Source organism: Impatiens glandulifera, chromosome 1 (genome assembly GCF_907164915.1).
Source record: "Impatiens glandulifera chromosome 1, dImpGla2.1, whole genome shotgun sequence".
NCBI classification, from domain to species: domain Eukaryota; kingdom Viridiplantae; phylum Streptophyta; class Magnoliopsida; order Ericales; family Balsaminaceae; genus Impatiens; species Impatiens glandulifera.
In genome coordinates this window covers 44,853,568-44,873,158 of record NC_061862.1, presented here as the reverse complement: position 1 = coordinate 44,873,158, position 19,591 = coordinate 44,853,568, and the positions used below count along the sequence as shown (strand labels likewise).

Sequence of the window (19,591 nt, the reverse complement as noted above, 5' to 3'; positions counted from 1 at the left end):
ATTATAACAATAAGACCCTCAATAGGAAGACATGTCTGAAATTCATTGTTAGTATTAATGGTAAATATACACCTACAAGAAGGTGTAGGAAATATAGTTCATGACCATTGTCATTTGAAAAGCATCTTGTGCACAATCATTTCTCCATCTTTCTTAATTCTTTGGTCCAATTGATCATAAAGAGGTATTTGTTAGGCATATTATAAATCTTTAAAGTTTTATTTTGTTCAGACATTATTTTTACATGACCATTTTACCTTTTGCTTCCTTTTCATGATTTGAGGAACATAATTTAATTTATTCCTTAGCTTTCCCAATATTTTAAATTTTTTTTGATTTTTTAAAAAAGAATTACAAGAAATTTTATACCTAATAGATGAATGATTGAAATAAATAAAAAATTAAATAAATTCATTGAAATAACAACGTTGAAAATTGGTTTAATGATAGATGAATTCATTGCTCTCTTAAAATATTTATACATCCTCTTGTGTTGAAATTTTTCGTAAGCGACTGTCTTTCAAAATACATTGTACACTACTACAACAAACTTTTACAATGCTAGAAAAAATTTCATCATACTTTGTTTCTTAAACTAAAAAAAAAGAAAAAAAAATTCGGCCACGAATTAGAGAACTTTTTTCATCTTATATGGATTATTTATCTTGAACTTGATGTTTTTCTTGATAATTTGAAAACCCTTAAATGAGATTTAATTTGTTTTTTTGAATCTCTAAACAATAATTTGTCATCAAAATAAAAGTTTCAATTGCAATTGAAAACCACTCCCATGAATGGGAAAGAATTTTCAATTTGAATTCAATTATTGAATCAACCAACTATTATGTAAAATTATTGCATTCAATTGTATAATCAACTATAATGAAAAATAAAATCAACATTTAATTTTATATTTTATAATTATTTTCACGCAATTTCTAAATAATTCAGCAATTGGAAATTTTTGTGATAAGTTAGAGAAAGCCTCTTAACTACACAATTCCTATACTTTGGTACACTACAACAAAACAGACTTACGGCGACGCTTAAAATGACTTATTCCAACCCATAAAAGCGTCGCAAAAATTTCACTGACACTTATTTTTGCGTCGCCATAAGCAGGGTGAGCGCATGTTATAACGACGCTTATTTAAGCGTCGGTAACATCAATTTAAGCGTCGTCAAAACTCTATAATTTTTTTAAACGGTTTTTATTTTATTTTTGATTTATTTTAACAATTTTATCCAAATTTTTATTTTTGAAATTAAATATTCATTGAAAATGACATTTAAAATAATTGCATACTATTAGTGACATTTTTAATAATAATAAAATTAACATAAATTCTCGCAACATCAAAATATTTCAAACAAACAATAGTTTGGTTCAATAGAGAACAAGGTTTCTATCCACTTAATCTTCTTCTTGACATCAACTTCTTCTTGGACCACAACTGGAAATATATGAAAAAGATTATTTTTAAGATAAGAAAGAAAAATGGTATATTGATGTGAATTAAATTGACACAAAATTTGAAAAACAAAACCCGGTTGCTTCTTCAAGCAATTGACAGCTCAAGGATGAAGACGAGCATATAACACCTGAATCATTCATTCTTCACAATTAAACCGCTAAAAGAGAAATGAATTGATCTTTAATTATTGGAATCTAGATATATATTCTCTCACTGTGCAAATTTGTTTCCTCCATTTCTGTCTGGATATCTTCTTAATGATCTTGTGAAATTAGCAAAAACAATTATAAAACATTTAAGTAGATGATGATTATTAATAAAAAAAAACTTTCAAGTTAATTTGACCTGGTGGTGGTACTACATTTGTATTCTTCTTCCTAGGACATATACTCTTGAATAATCTTGACAAGTGATCACTGAATGGTGTGTCTCCGGAACTCGTATCATTTTCCCAACTATTGCAAGTGGCCAACTATTGCATTGCATGCATTGACCCACCAGATAACTTTAATTATATTTTTTCACCTACTAACAACAAATTAATTAATTAATAATATAACTCACCTCACAAATCCAATTGCAACATTAATTATATTTTTTCACCTACTAACAACAAATTAATTAATTAATAATACAACTCACCTCACAAATCCAATTGCAACAGATACAAGCCACAATTTCCAACTAAGCCTAACAATTTAGAAGAACTTTCCAAGGAAGAATATTATGATCACCTATCATCAACATAAACAACACATTATTATTATTATTATTATTATTATTATTATTATTATTATATTATCATGCATTCATGCATGCAAATTTAAAATAAAAAAGACAACATAATGATCAGAGTTGAACTTGGAGCACAATAGTTAGTCCAACTATCAACATGAAGAGACGGTTCTTAGTCACTCCCTTAAACATGTTCATCTCATCAGGCTTCCTTGCATTCATCTCATTAATATCTGCACAAATTAACCTTTTTCTCTTTATTTTCTTTCTTTCTACCTAGGGTATATATATATATATATATATATATATATATTAATATCATACATACCTGATCAATAACAAAAGCATTGAATATTGATTATGAGTGTGTTCTTCAATTTTTTGGCATGGCTGGGATTATCATACTTCAAGTTGAGGATATTTTCCCCTTGGAAGTTCAGAACGAGCAGGACACTCACTTGATAAGCTGCCTGCAGTTGTACGTGTGTTCCAACAAAATTACCCAACCAAAATATTTTTATTCATTTCTTGTCCTAGCTAGCTAGAAATTGTAAGTTATCAAACAACAACGTACACCTGCTTCCCAATAATAATAATATATACCTGAATTAGCAAGTTCCTCCACATTATATTTGTTATCAACGTTCCCTGATCAAGGTACAAAAACAACAACAATACTCATGCAACCAACCATTAAACAATATTATTAATATGAACAAAAATGGTTGAATCAATTAAATTTTTAAACTCACCTCCGACCAACCGAAGGTCGATGCATTAGGTGATCAGTAGGTGGTTTAGTGGCCAATGCCAAAGCTCCAAGTGTATCCATTATGAGATTAACCCAGAGAAGTTTGAATTCATTCAACCGTAATTTATTCCCAAACAAAACAAAATAAAAAGAACTCATTAATTACCTACTATTTGTTTCTTTCTCTTTTTTCTCATGTCAAGTGCGTGCATAGATTATTAATTATATTTACCTGCACTGCATTCAGAGGGACATTGCCAGAGGGACATTGCCAGAAGCAACTGCTACAACAACATTAATAACAAATGCAACAACATTGACAGTGAGTTGAAATTGGATGAACTTCTAAACTGCTGCAACAACATTAATAACAAGTGCAACAACATTGACAGAGAGTTGAAACTGGATGAACTTTTGAATGTTTGTATGAACAGAATGCCCCCATCTAACAACCTGTACAGCAAGGAAGGAGATGACATTCGATGAAAAATTCCAAATTATAATACTTTCCTCACAATTAAAGCAAATAGTGCAACAAATTCTCGCTTTTGAAACAGGGCAACAAGAGTGCGCAAGAAAATTCAAAAATCAAAGAACCAATTGAGAGATCAAGCCATATTAATAATAATAAGCATATATCATCTATATTTCAACCTAATAATACACCAGAATGTACTAGTGACAAACCTTCACAACAGAAGCAAAGTTATCATCTAATATTATAATATTTGAACTCTCTTTTGCGACTTTTGTTCCTTGGATGCCCATTGAGAGACCAATATCAGCCTAAAACAAGGACAACTTATCACCTTTAAATTCCAAAGGTGAAAAGAAATGTAGCAAACAATTTCAATTGAATAGAGATAAATAAAAATCCAACAGCTATAAAAATGCACAATAACGATAGTAGATTGATTAAAGATTCACAACCAGGTCAACTGAATAGAGGGAAAAAGTCTACTGTGTAAAAGATTCTGTTAGATAAAATAAGACCGGTTCAAATAAACCTAACTTAAATAAACTTTCCATGCAGGAACAAGGAACCGGACCGGATGAACAAGAGAACCGACTAAAGAAACCTAACCGGTCAAACTACCAAACCGATCAAGAGTATTCGGAACGTGACCGCACAATGAAAGGATCGGCCAAAGCTCAAAACCGGAATCATCAAACAGCCGATCATCCACAAGACAAGAATAACCGGAAGAAGTCCGGTTACATCACTACCAAAAGACATTCGGCCATGTCAAATGACCGACCAATACAAGAAGACAATTTGGGTATCTGTTGTGAATGATACCAAAGGAGGAGACTGAATACTTCCATATCCATGCAAGTCTGAGGAAAGACTGTAGGCTGCAGAAAACAGTACTACCGGATCCTTCTACTTCGGGATAAGCCAGAAAGAAAATCTTCCAAATATAGACAACTGTCCAAACAGACAGTGCCTACATCAAGTAAAAGACAAACCCGGCAGGTTTGCCTTACAGACCGGCAGGTCTGAGACAGGATACCAGGTCTGAGATTGACCATCAGGTCTGAGGAAACGACCGCAGGTCTGAACCTCTGAGACACTGAATCACTGTACCTCTGATCAGCCAATCAGATTCAAGGCAGTGAAATATGACCGTTGGCATATTTCACCTATAAAAGGAGGCAGTTGCAGAAGAGTAAATGTGGGACAACGGGGGACTTAAGCGAGACATTAAGAAACAACTATGATATTGAGAGCATTTACTAGAAGTGATAAAGTGTGCTAGAAAGCCTAAGTGTTGAAAGTTAAAGTGTGTTTTACAATTTCGGTGTAAATTGTAAGAGTGTTATCGAGCAGGAAATAAGTCTCGATCGGCTTGTACTTGTATTCCTTAGTGAATATCCTTTTCGCGGTTTCGAGAGGAAGGGGTGACGTAGGAGTTTTATCTCCGAACATCCATAAAATTTGTTGTGTTATTTACTGTCTGCCGGCTTCATTATATAACCGACTAACCTAACCATACCGAATATCCAGATTACCGAAACCGACCCACCATCTCCAAATCTTCATCATCCGAAACCGACCGTGCCTATCATACAAGCGTGCCGCTTCAACCTGAAAGCAAACCTCTTCCGCGCTTGAACCTAGTTCAAGGGTTTGTGACAGGTTGTGTAGTATTAAAACCCCGGTGTTAATCTCTAACCGGATTAACCACCACCCTACGAGTGAGAACCGCTAACCGGTCCAACCCCTGGTCCACCAGCGGCGACCTAGATCCTAACAATTGGTATCAGAGCAGTTAGTTTCAATACTCAAGCAAACATGTATCAGGATAGGCCTCCAATGCTAGAAGGTGATGACTTTGCCAACTGGAAGGCACACATGCACCTGCACCTAGTCACCTTGGATGATGAAATGGAATCCATTCTAACCGAAGGACCGATATTCATTGATAAAGATAGAAAAGAATGGACGGCTGAAGATAGGAGAAGGAACAATCTGGACAACCATGCAAGAAACCGGATCTCCAACAGCGTAGACAGAAACACATATTGCAAGATCAGAGATTGCAAAACCGCGAAGGAGACATGGAACACGGTCATCCAGATCTTTGAAGGAAATGAAAGAACAAGGGAGAACAAAATAATGATGGCCACACAAAAGTTTGAAAGCATCAAAATGAAACCAGGAGAAACTATGAAGGAATACAGTGACCGGTTCACTGGTGTGTTAGATGAACTAGCTACTCTAGGCAAGAAGTATGACAACAAAGAGGTCATTATGAAGGCTTTGAGATCTCTTCCAAGTGCCTGGGATATAAAGACAATGGTAATGAGGGAGTCAAAGAGCCTACGTAAGATGAAACTATACGACGTATTCGAAGATTTAAAGGCATACGAATTCGAGATGAGATCTAGGACCGAAGAGGAAGTCTCAGCCTCAACATCAACCAGAGCACTAATCACATCTACAGAACCGGCTGCACCTGCTCCTACACCTGCACCGATACCGGTTCCTGCACCCGCACCGATCAGAACCGCCGAACAATTTACTGAGGATGCCATGGCAATGCTAGCACAGAAGTTTGGGAGGTTCATGAAAAGGAGCCAACCGACAAACAACTACTATGGTGACAAATCCAATGTAAGATGCTATAACTGTAACTGTTTGGGACACTTTAAGTGGGAATGCAGGAAACTAAGGAGGGATACCTAGAAACCAGAATATCAAAATGACAGAAACAATTATCAACAAGCCGGTGAAGGAAGTGAGGTACCGAAAGCACTGATAGCCGACGATGGAGGAAGTCTATGGGCTCGCAGTGACAGCGACGATGAACTCACGTGCCTCATGGCCAATGAGGAACAGGTATTTGACTCTCCTTGTGAGGAATTTACTAAAGATGAGTTATACAATGCATTGAATGACATGGTAGAAGAATATAAGAACCTATTACCATGTTACCTAAGCACCTCAACATCAGAACCGATCCCATAGTACCTATTCCAATAGAACCAGAGGTACCCATCATAACCGAACCGGAGGTCATACAATCTGATGATACCCATACTATAGAAACCGAGTTAGATCTTAAGACCGAATAACCTAGTGAACCGACTAGAGAACTAACCGAGGAAGAGAATGCCCGATTTCAATATACGATGGTCGCCTATAAGAGATCTAGCGATATAGTAAAGAATATGAATAAACACTACAGGCATCCTCGTTGTAAGCGTGGCCTTGGATACACAGGGAATAGCTCTAAAGACCGAAAACCCATAGAGAAAGCACGGCTCACAAAAGGAAACCTTCCCTTTATAAAATTTCTTAAGAGCACCTGTACAGCTGAAGAAGAGGAAACCGCATATTATAGGGAAGAGAAGCTAAAATACGATTATGTTGGCCCAACCGATTCATGGCTTGACCTTGAGAAAAGAAAAGCCGAAATCCTCAGATGTAAGAAAAACTTCCCTGAACCGCGTAGGACAAACCATAGATCACCGAACCAAAGACCATCACCATTTAGGACATTTGAAGGAAAACCGAAATACACCAGACCAAGTGTCAAAAGGACAGTTAAAACCCTAGCAAAGAAGACCGTCCGGTTTATCAAAGTTTGGGTACCTAAGGGACTAATCGCATGTGGACCCAAGTAAATGTGGGTACCAAACAGTTATAAATATGTACATTTTGCAGGATCCAAAGAAACGGCTAGGAAACTCCGAATGGTTCTTGGACAGCGGTTGCTCCAGACACATGACCGGAAATAGCAATTTGCTAACCGACATCAGATCAGTAACCGGTGCTCTAATTACCTTCGGTGACAACTCAAAAGGTAAAACTGTGGGCAAGGGTAAGATTGTCCATGGTAATCTAACTATTGATAATGTACTTTTAGTTGAAAACCTAAGTTTTAACCTACTTAGCATTAGTCAGATGTGTGATGCTGGATACACGGTAGAATTCCTTAAACATGCATGTTTAGTTAAAAACTCTCAAGGTATCGTACTACTAACCGGAAATAGGATAGGTAATATCTATAAGGTAGACTGGAAAACCAGAGTAGAATATCCTATATGCATGATAGCTAAGACTGATCAAACCTGGCTGTGGCATAAGAGACTCAATCATCTAAACATGAAAACCTTAAACTACATTCGCGGTAAAAAGCTAGTTGAAGGTATTCCTAATATAGTATTTAACCAGGATAAGGTCTGTTCAGCATGCCAAATGGGTAAACAAACTAGGTCATCCTTTAAGAGTAAAGGAAACATTCAATCCAGCCGATGCCTAGATCTTCTTCACATGGATTTATTTGGACCGATTCAGGTCATTAGCCTAGGAGGTATGCTCTATACCATGGTAGTTATCGATGATTATTCTAGATATACATGGGTAATATTTCTACCATCTAAACGTGAAACTGTATCAAACCTGATCACACTTCTTAAGCGGTTGCAAAATGAAAAATCAACTCGTATTAATAGCATTCGAAGTGATCGAGGTACCGAATTTACCAATAGTACATTAACTGCATATCTTGATGAATCCGGCATTAGACACGAGTTGTCTAGTGCTAGGACTCCTCAACAAAATGGCCTGGCCGAGAGAAGAAACCGGACTCTCAAGGAAGCCGCACGGTCCATGATAGCCGACTCCGGCATTGCTCAGAAATTTTGGGCTGAGGCTATCAACACTGCATGCTATACATAAAACCGGTCTTTGATAAACAGATTTCACAACAAAACACCATATGAGGTTTATTTTAACAGAGTTCCTAAACTCAAGTACCTCAGGATTTTCGGTTGTAAGTGTTATATTCATATAAATGGTAAAACCCAACTCACCGCTTTTGATGCAAAAACCGATACCGGCATCATGTTAGGGTACTCGGCAGTAAGTAAAGCATATAGAGTATATAATAATAGAACTGCAACCATGGAGGAAACAATTCACGTTGTTTTCGATGAATCGGTTGAAAGCAATACTGCTTCATGCTTTGATCTACACAACAGATTGGAAAATAACGATATTCATTCTGATAGTGAAGATGAGACTCCGGTCTTCAGGCGGTTTGTCCATGACCAAATGGGTAATATTGATACCCAGCCGGATCAAGCTGTTCCACAACAGGAAGCTGACACTTCGGTCCAATCCGAGGGAGTCGGTCGGTCTGACAATCCCGTTCAGCCTACCGACATGTCTAGCCTTGGTCAAGTTACCGGTAATTTGGTAGACATCCCTGAACTGAATCTCAGAAGAAATAGTAAACATCCTCCTGAGCAAATTATAGGTGACCCTTCAGAACCTGTTCGAACTAGGAGTCAACTTCTGGAAGGATATTTTAACTCTGCTTTCATATCCCAGATTGAACCGAAAAGAATAGATGAAGCATTGTCAGATCCGGATTGGATCTTGGGAATGCAAGAAGAGCTAAACCAGTTCGAGAGTAGTAAAGTCTGGTACTTAGTTCCCAGACCGAAAGATCAATCGGTCATAGGAACAAGATGGGTATTCAGAAACAAACTCAATGAGGACGGTTTGGTCACGAGGAACAAAGCCAGATTAGTGGCTCAAGGTTACAAACAGGAAGAAGGCATTGACTTTGAAGAGTCATTTGCTCCTGTAGCCAGGATTGAAGCCATTAGGATTTTTCTTGCATTTGCTGCCTTCAAAAACTTCAAAGTTTTTCAAATAGATGTTAAAAGTGCATTTCTGAACGGTGACCTACGTGAAGAAGTGTACGTTGAACAGCCACCCGGTTTCAAAAATGTTGCATTTCCAAACCATGTATACCGGCTGAACAAAGCTTTATACGGTCTAAAGCAAGCACCTAGAGCCTGGTATGATACACTAACCGCATTTCTATTAGAGCATGATTTCACCATCGGTTCGGTGGATAACACATTGTTCAAATTTGAAAAGAAGGAACATATCCTACTTGTTCAAATCTATGTAGATGATATCATTTTTGGCTCAACCGATCCTAAATTATGTGATAAGTTTTCAAAAATGATGACTGACAAGTTTGAAATGAGTATGATGGGAGAATTAAGTTTCTTCCTAGGTCTTCAGGTCAAACAACTCAAGGAAGGAACATTCATCAGCCAACCTAAATATACCAAAGAGCTGCTAAAGAAATTCGGTATGGACACCTGCTCCTCGGCGGCTACTCCAATGAGCTCATCCATTAAACTGGACAGAGATGACGAAGGCCAATCGGTAGACCAGATTGCATACCGGGGCATGATCGGTTCCCTACTGTACCTAACAGCGAGTAGACCGGACATCCTATTTGCAGTTGATGTTTGTGGGAGATTCCAAGCAAATCCAAAGCAATCCCATTACACAGCCGCAAAGAGGATACTGAAGTATCTAAAGGGCACACCTGATGTCGGTCTGTGGTACCCAAAGGACTCGTCCTTCAATCTAACAAGTTATTCAGATGCAGACTATGCAGGGTGTAAGATTGACAGAAAAAGCACCAGCGGAACATGTCAGTTCCTTGGTGACCGGCTCGTTTCATGACATAGCAAGAAGCAGACATCTGTGGCCACATCCACTGCAGAGGCTGAATACTTGGCGGCCGGAAGTTGCTGTTCTCAACTCCTCTAGATCCAACAGCAGCTGAAGGACTTCGGTATCATAGCCGAAGAGTCCCCGATTTTCTGTGACAACACGAGTGCCATAGCGATCACCTACAATCCGGTTCTCCACTCCAGAACCAAGCACATCGACATAAGGCATCACTTCATTTGGGAGCATGTCACGCTGAAGCATATCCGGCTGGAATACGTACCGACCGATCAACAAGTAGCCGATATCTTCACAAAGCCGCTACAGGAAGCTAAGTTTTCTCAATTCAGGCTTACTCTCGGCTTAACCGACATTAGCCAAATCCTTCCAAAGGATGCTTAAAGGGAAGCCGGTTCAGACAGACAAAACCGGTAATTCTTCCTAAACTGTTGAACTTCGAATTTTCAGGGTGTTTGTGGAAGAACCGCCCAGTCTATCAGATAGAGTAAACCGACCGGCTACTTGGTGGAAACACCAAATAACCGCATTGGGATGAACAACTGATACCTGACCGGCTCGGAAGCAGGCTACCCTAGATTATTTGAATTTCAAACAGAAGAGGAATAGTTATCAGAGGTTAAGGATATTTGCTCTGCAACATTACCCTTTCAAAGTAAAACAGGTCGCGCCTAAAAAGACGTGAAGATCTTTTGATATCTTTCACAGTCCAGGCCTACGACCGACAACCTAGCCTGTAAAACATACTTATTTAATGCAATAACTTATACCTTGCGGTCAATAGACATTACCTCATTCAATACCTGGACAATAGGATAGCCCCTAAACTAGTATTTAAGTGAAGCAAACGTTCACCACAACATTCACAAGTCACAAGAACATCCTCTCACTAAGGCAACCTAACCATGTCTCAATTCCCAAACATTCTTCAAGTCGATTTTGAATCCTGCTCTAGTACCGAACACTATGAGGTGTATCGGATGATCAAGAAACTGGAAGATACTGGCCTCTAGTATTTTCTGGATGACAAGCAAACTATCTACCCTGAATCCGTCTTGGAATTTTACTATAATGCCAGGGTATTATATAAGAACAACTACGGTCCCGATCTAAAAGGCGACGATCTTCCGAACAGACCGGGCAACAGCAACCGAAGAAGAAAAAGAAGAGCGCCTATGACTTCACGGACTCTGAATAGGGACTATCCTTCTTTTCTTATTGGCCTTAGTATTTCTATATAGTTTGTCTTTTCCGGTCATCTACATATAAATATATAAAGTTATTTTTGAATCCGGCCTTATTTTGCATTTTTACTTAGTTTTGATAATTTTAAATAAAATAATCAAAAAGGGAGAAATTGATAAGATAAAAGATAGAGACTCTTATAAAGACTTTTCCAAAATTTTTCTCAAACACTTTTCGAAAAATTCTCCCAAGTCAAAAATCCGGCCAAACAAGACAACCGGCCTACGGTTGCAAACTTACATGATTTTGATAATTTTAAATAAAATAATCAAAAAGGGAGAAATTGTTAGATAAAATAAGACCGGTTCAAATAAACCTAACTTAAATAAACTTTCCATGCAGGAACAAGGAACCGGACCGGATGAACAAGAGAACCGACTAAAGAAACCTAACCGGTCAAACTACCAAACCGATCAAGAGTATTCGGAACGTGACCGCACAAAGAAAGGATCGACCAAAGCTCAAAACCGGAATCATCAAACAGTCGATCATCCACAAGACAAGAATAACCGGAAGAAGTCCGGTTACATCACTACCAAAAGACATTCGGCCAAGTCAAATGACCGACCAATACAAGAAGACAATTTGGGTATCTGTTGTGAATGATACCAAAGGAGCAGACTGAATACTTCCATATCCATGCAAGTCTGAGGAAAGACTGTAGGCTGCAGAAAACAGTACTACCGGATCCTTCTACTTCGGGATAAGCCAGAAAGAAAATCTTCCAAGTACAGACAACTGTCCAAACAGACAGTGCCTACATCAAGTAAAAGACAAACCCGGCAGGTTTGCCTTACAGACCGGCAGGTCTGAGACAGGATACCAGGTCTGAGATTGACCATCAGGTCTGAGGAAATGACCGCAGGTCTGAACCTCTGAGACACTGAATCACTGCACCTCTGATCAGCCAATCAGATTCAAGGCAGTGAAATATGACCGTTGGCATATTTCACCTATAAAAGGAGGCAGTTGCAGAAGAGTAAATGTGGGACAACGGGGGACTTAAGCGAGACATTAAGAAACAACTGTGATATTGAGAGCATTTACTACAAGTGATAAAGTGTGCTAGAAAGCCTAAGTGTTGAAAGTTAAAGTGTGTTTTACAATTTCGGTGTAAATTGTAAGAGTGTTATTGTTAGGATCTAGGTCGCCGCTGGTGAACCGGGAGTTGGACCGGTTAGCGGTTCTCACTCGTAGGGTGGTGATTAATCTGATTTAAGATTAATACCGGGGTTTCAATACTACACAACCTGTCACAAACCCTTGAACTAGGTTCAAGCGCGGAAGAGGTTTGCTTTCAAGTTGAAGCGGTACACGTGTATGATAGGCAGAGTCGGTTTCGGATGATGGAAGTTTGGAGATGGTGGGTCGGTTTTGGCAATCTGGATGTTCTGTGTGATTAGTAGAGATTCGGTTTGGAGCGGTATGGTTAAGTTAGTCGGTTATGTAATGAAGCCAACAGAAAGTAAATAACACAACAGATTTTATGGATGTTCGGAGATAAAACTCCTACGTCACCCCTTCCTCTCGAAACCGCGAGAAGGATATTCATTAAGGAATACAAATACAATTCGATCGAGACTTATTTCCTACTCGATAACACTCTTACAATTCACACTGAAATTGTAGCACACACACTTAGAATTTAGCACTTAGGCTTTCTTAGAATACCACACTGTTATTACTTGTAGTAAATGCACTTAGCTCTTGTTATCCCAATGTTTGTCCCGCATTTACTCTTCTGCAACTGCCTCCTTTTATAGGTGAAATATGCCAACGGTCATATTTCAAAGCCTTGAATCTGATTGGCTGATCAGAGATGCAGTGATTCAGTGTCTCAGACCTGCCGGTCGTCTCAGACCTGGTATCCTGTTTCAGACCTGCCGGTCTGTAAGGCAAACCTGCTGGGTTTGTCTTTTACTCAATGTAGGCACTATCTGCTTGGACAGTTGTCTGTACTTTGAAGATTTCCTTTCTGGCTTATCCCGAATTAGAAGGATCCGGTAGTACTGTTTTCTGCAGCCTACAGTCTTTCCTCAGACTTGCATGGATATGGAAGTATTCAGTCTGTTCCTTTGGTATCATTCTCAACAGATACCCAAAGTGTCTTCTTGTACAAGTCGGCCACTTGACTTGGCCTAGGTTGGCCACTTGACTTGGCCGAATGTCTTTTGATAGTGAAGTAACCGGACTTCTTCCGGTTATGATTGCCTTATGGATTGATCGGCTGTATGATGGTTCCGGTTTTGAGCTTTGGCCGATCCTTCCTTATTTGGTTATGCTCCGAATACTCTTGATCGGTATGGTAACTTGACCGGTTCGGTTTCTTTAGTTGGTTCTCTTCTGTTCATCCGGTCCGGTTCCTTGTTCCTGCATAGGAAGTTTGTTTAAGTTAGGTTTATTTGAACCGGTATGAATTTATCTAACAGTTATCGAGCAGGAAATAAGTCTCGATCGGCTTGTACTTGTATTCCTTAGTGAATATCCTTCTCGCGGTTTCGAGAGGAAGGGGTGACGTAGGAGTTTTATCTCCGAACATCCATAAAATCTGTTGTGTTATTTACTGTCTGCCGGCTTCATTATATAACCGACTAACCTAACCATACCGAATATCCAGATTACCGAAACCGACCCACCATCTCCAAATCTTCATCATCCGAAACCGACCGTGCCTATCATACAAGCGTGCCGCTTCAACCTGAAAGCAAACCTCTTCCGCGCTTGAACCTAGTTCAAGGGTTTGTGACAGGTTGTGTAGTATTGAAACCCCGGTGTTAATCTCTAACCGGATTAACCACCACCCTACGAGTGAGAACCGCTAACCGGTCCAACCCCCGGTCCACCAGCGGCGACCTAGATCCTAACAGATTCACATTTGAAATGTATTCTATATAGTGAGCTAGATAGAGAAACATAATTGCATACAAAGAAAAACCATATTTTCATTAGTTTCACAGAAGAAAAAATAAGCAATAAAAGATAATAATTTAAAGAGCACACCACCTAAGGAAAACATAATAGTTTGACACACATACCTCATTCAGTGTAGGGGCATCATTGGTTCCATCTCCTGTTACACCAACAACTTGTCCTCTCTTTTGCAAGGCTCGCACAAGGAGCAACTTATCATTGGGAGATGACCTTCCCATTACCTACGCATGGAATTAGAATCACTTCTTTCCTTACTTAAACTAATTAAATAATAAGAGTAACATCAAACTAATTCCAAGTTGAGTTGATCAGCTCATGACATATTGATATCTTCTCAGCAACTTCTAGCTTCTCCTCATCGGATAATGCCCGAAAATCTTTCCCTTCAATGACATTTGGTATAGTGGTGCCTGCATCTGATTCTAGTATCCCACATTCTAGGGCTATAGCTCTAGCTATTTGGATATTATCCCCAATGACCATGCGCACTTGTTTGAACACAAATCTCAACCTATTTAGCTATATATAACAGTGGTGTGCACAAATATGAACTTCACATATAACGACCCTTATCACTATCTTAACCAAAGTAAATACTAGCGTACCTTAACTCCAGCATTTGTACATAGCCAAACAGCTTCTCTGACACCAGGTCGACAAGGATCATGCGTTGATCAATCATTTACAAAAACTAGTCAATTTAGTATCTTTTTTTTGTGCGTATGTGTTTACCATACAGGGTGGTGTGATGTTCCTAATTACAATTAACCGTTTGGAATTTTCATTATCAGAAGATCCCATTCATGTATTGTTTACAAGATGAGTTTGATGAAATATTATTTGAATATGGAGTAAAATAGTGATATACAAATGTAGGTATATAATTCTATCAATAATGTGTCCTTTATTTCTTATCTTTTCAGAGATTAATGGTCATTACATTTGTTCTTTCCTTTTACCTAATGATTGAGCAATAGCCTTCTTCATGTTATAATTTAGTTTAGTGTCGAGCAAAAAGACAATAAGCTAATGATGAGATTTATATCAAGATGCTTATATGATTAAACATGAAATATGACATCTAGTTACAGAAATTATAGTAGACTAGATGCATACCAGTAGTGAATAATACCTTCAGGCCAACAATGGCTAGCAATACAAGGTCATCATCAGGTATTCGCCAAGTAGACAGTTCCTCCTCAGCATGTGGGATGTTTTCGAAATTTTTAGGTCTGTATGCAATCGCAACACAACGCAGACTTTTGAAAGCCATATCTTCAATGGCTCTTCTGAAAACTTCCACAAGATGGGAGTTAAATTTGAAATGTGGAAGACATCAGTAACATCTTATTTAAGTCCACAAATTTTCTTTGTATCAACTTGGAGTTGAGAGGAATAGAATTAAGATCACACAATGACATAATTGAGTCGACAATAAATAAAGTGCCTACCTAATTAGTTACAGAAGCCAAAAAATAATTATTGAAAATAAATAAATCCAGCAAGGATGACCCATGGGGATTCTTAGATACTTCCGTAAGTTTTAAAATACATAAATGCAAATGAAGAAAAATAAAATTCTAACATACCTTGTCTTCATCCATCGGTACCAAGAGATCATCTTCATTGATATATCTGGTGCAGGAAGCTAAAACTATTTCAGCAGCACCCTTCCAATGGACATGAACCTCAGTATCATCAGAATGCACACATATGAGAAGCAAAACATTCGGATGCATGAATAACAAATGAAAATTCTATCATCCTCATGTGTAAAAATGATGATAATAGTAAACTTTAAGTCCCTATATATCTATAGTTTCATAAGACAACATCCAAACCCTAAGGGATACTTAGAATGATTCAAAGGAATGCGTGTAATAATGAAAGTTTAACACTACTTTGTAGTTTTAACAAATTATTATATGTAAATACATTATATTGTATTACCAGCTTCTTTCAAATGTATCAATTTTCTTCCTTTTAACTAATCTTACATCTTTAGTGTCTACGCAAAGAACACTCATGCAGGACAATCGAACAACTATGGATTTCATAAAACAAATACAATTAGAAGAAATCACTATCGATCAAACGTTGATCATGAAACAATTAGAAGAAGATAATTGATTTATGTAAGTACCTACTACCAAAGGCTGAAACCACAGTCCAGTTTCTTTTATATGTATAGCTAGGATCTATTTTATATTTACGCTCTCCTCCTAGCTAATATAAACCCTAATTAATCGGAAGATATAATAGAATTCATTCATTCATTGATTCCATCAATTCATTAGATAAAAAGAAACTCTAATTTCGTTTTAAGTAGTAATTGCTGACAAAAAAGAGGGAAATCGATACATACTGACGAGATTTCTTTGATCAATTTTCTCCGAACGTGTATTCTCAAACCATTAGAAGAAGATAAACATAAGTGATGATTACTTATCGGTGGAATATTATTGTGTCTAAACTTCGACGAAACGTTCTCTCTCTTAGTTGTTATTGTCGTCATGTGCGTTGATTGCGAAGTCTAGGAGAAGGAGGAGTCGTAAGTGATTACACGGTAAGTGATTACATAGTTAGATAGATGGAGAAATTTGAAAGCTCCACGAGGAAGATATATAGCAGGAATTGATATGGTTTCATGAATATATCATGATGATGAAGATATACTCTAGTGTAGGAGGAAGAAAACGGCTACAACATACTTAGAAAGGGATCGGAGAGTCGGTGATTAGGTTAGAAAATGAATGGATCTATTCACTAAAAATTAATTAGGCTTGGACTGTTCTTCCTATAGAGAAAAGAAGATTTCTAATTTAAAAAAATATATAAGTTAAATTTTTGTTTATAATATAATGTTTAATTTATTTATTTTTGATTTATATTAATTTTTAGTTTTAATTAAATAATAATTAATTAAAAGACAGATGTTAATAATTTTTTTTAACAATGATATAAAAAAAAAAATAAAAGTTATGTTATATAAAAAATAATAATTAATTAAATTTTAATATTAATAAAATTTTAAGTCAAATTTAATTTACAAAATTAAAATAGTGAAATAAATATTTATAAAGTTTAAAAATAAAATATTAAAAATATTAAAATTTAGAATAGTTAAATTATAAGGTTTTAAAAAAGCTTATATAAAAAAAATTAAAGATGATGGTATATGTATAAAGGGTGGTAAAAATATTTTTTCTTTTAACTTTTACTCACGCTTAATATGTGTTGGCATATAAGCGTTGGTGTAGTGGTAGTGATGACAAATTACAAAGTAGCTCATATGTTATTGTATTTTTCCTTTTTTTAGGTGGGACAAATTCACTTATTTTTGACAATTAAAATACTATATATCATATGACAACCATATTACAATCATATATTTTTTTAAGGAAGGAACCCTAAATAGTGCATACATAACCTAGGAGATGCACCATTGCAGCTCCTTTTTATTCATTCTTTAGTCACGTGCATATATATATTTATATATATGACCACTAATTATTAGGACATTGTTATATATATGTGTAACATCAATACCATATTAAGTAACTTTTAGTTTGTAGACTTCATCCCGGCCAATCATGGAAGAAACTGAAATCCATTGGTGACGTTTAAGATACGGTTGAAATTATCTGGTCCAATTTTTTGGAGGGGGGAGAATAAGGAGCCTGTTGAGGGGAGCGACGCGTTGCATGAGGAGAGAGGTGTCGGCACCACGATCTTGCAACCGCTGAATATGTTGACGACGTAAGTTATCAGACTCACAATTATTGAGAACGACCCCGCACTGTTTGTCGTGGTGCTGGCCAACACATTTCCTGATCCACATTCCAACTGCACCGTTGCATCTGCTAGTTCAAAATTTCTTTATGAATAATGACTAATTAAGCTTTAAAATAGAATAATCTCCTTTAACTTCTAAAACCAAGAAAGAGAAATATGATAATATGTTATACTATTCTGGATTACTCTTATATGGATCTTATATGCATCAACTCTAATGCTCTAAAAGCATATTGTTTTTATTGTTTAACTCATGCTTACAAGCAATTTATTTTTTTATTCTTTGACTCTTGACGTCACAAAAAGATTGAAACTTTGTTATAATAAGATCTTGTATGACATGGGGTTATTTCAAAATATTTATTTGTTTTTAGAGAAAAATTTATTTGATAAATAATGTCGTGTGGTGTTTGATTTTATTTGATTTTTCTACAAAACTTTAGTGTACATTTTTTTAGGTGAAAAAAATTCATTAATCCAAAATTATGCGAAGATCGAAAAAACAGATATGTTCAAGTGATGATATGTTCAGCTTTCGTGTACATAATTATTCAAAAAATAAAATTTATTTGGAAATTGTGAAATACTCAAAATTGGTATTTTATAATTAATTTGAGAATTAAAGTAACTTTTTGTGTGGTGTAATGACAAGATCATAATATAGATTTTATTACATTTTGATTTGTTAAACAAATTATTTTCTTAATATTATCCTTATTATAATGTTACTGTTTTGTTTCTTTTAAATACCGAGCTTTTTATCAATCATAGTCATATTATTTTTATATCATTAATAAACATAATAAATGTAAATTCTTTGTATAATTATCCAAATAAAAGAGATGTAACAAAACATTGCATTAATATTAAAAAAATGTATTTAATTTTTAATAGTAATTTCTACTATTGAAGTGATTTGATTTTAAATATTATAACCCAAATGATTTGTAACAAATATTCTTACTAGGAAAAGGTGGAACACTAGCATTGACAACACCGGAGCTGCCATTAAGAGAGCAAAACACCGATCCGGTGATGTTGAGGTTTTGGCCGAAGAGCTGGGCATTGGTCATTTGGACCGTCATAACCATGGTTATTGTGGTGAAAAACAAAATGAACAATGGTGACTTTGAAGCCATGGTTGGGTGCTTATTCAAATGGTTCAGAAATATTTAAGATAGTTATATCAACCCTGTATCAACAACCCACTATTTATAGGCAACCAACTCTAGCAATTTGGATAGAAAGAATATACCTCAAATGAGTTTTTGGCTAATACAACCTCCACCGAATGGCAAAACAAAGTCAAAGGAAATGGAATAATAATAAAATTAAATAAATAAATTCACATTAGGCTCGATTGTCTCTAAATTTCCCCAAGTAAGACATCTTTTTTAGAAGCAAATGACCCAACTTTCGTAAGTCGTATGGAAATAATGTTTTTTCAACTTTTCCATTTTTCAAATTTTATAAAATCAAATTAATGAACATGACTCTTGAGGGGAATAAATGGAGTATTTGCTTCAACTGAAATATTTGTTTGGTGATACTCTTTTACCTTTTCAAATGTTAGCATTTTAAAATATATAAATAGTTAGAATATAAAATAATATATAGGTATATGATAATATCAATATTATATTATATTAG

General features: G+C 36.4%; 1 protein-coding gene and 1 pseudogene across 1 annotated transcript; both read right to left on the bottom strand.

The window, feature by feature from the left end:
* Positions 1–1,752: 1,752 nt before the first annotated feature.
* LOC124922615 lies at positions 1,753–15,838 on the bottom strand (annotated as a pseudogene).
* Positions 15,839–17,490: 1,652 nt separating this feature from the next.
* LOC124936325 (phylloplanin-like) lies at positions 17,491–19,112 on the bottom strand. The gene is made up of 2 exons (XM_047476848.1): positions 18,906–19,112; positions 17,491–18,006 (listed from the first exon to the last, which is right to left on the bottom strand). The coding sequence occupies exons 1-2, from the start codon at positions 19,078–19,080 to the stop codon at positions 17,738–17,740; spliced, it is 444 nt and encodes a 147-aa protein (XP_047332804.1). The 5' UTR covers positions 19,081–19,112; the 3' UTR covers positions 17,491–17,737.
* Between the last annotated feature and the right edge of the window lie 479 nt (positions 19,113–19,591).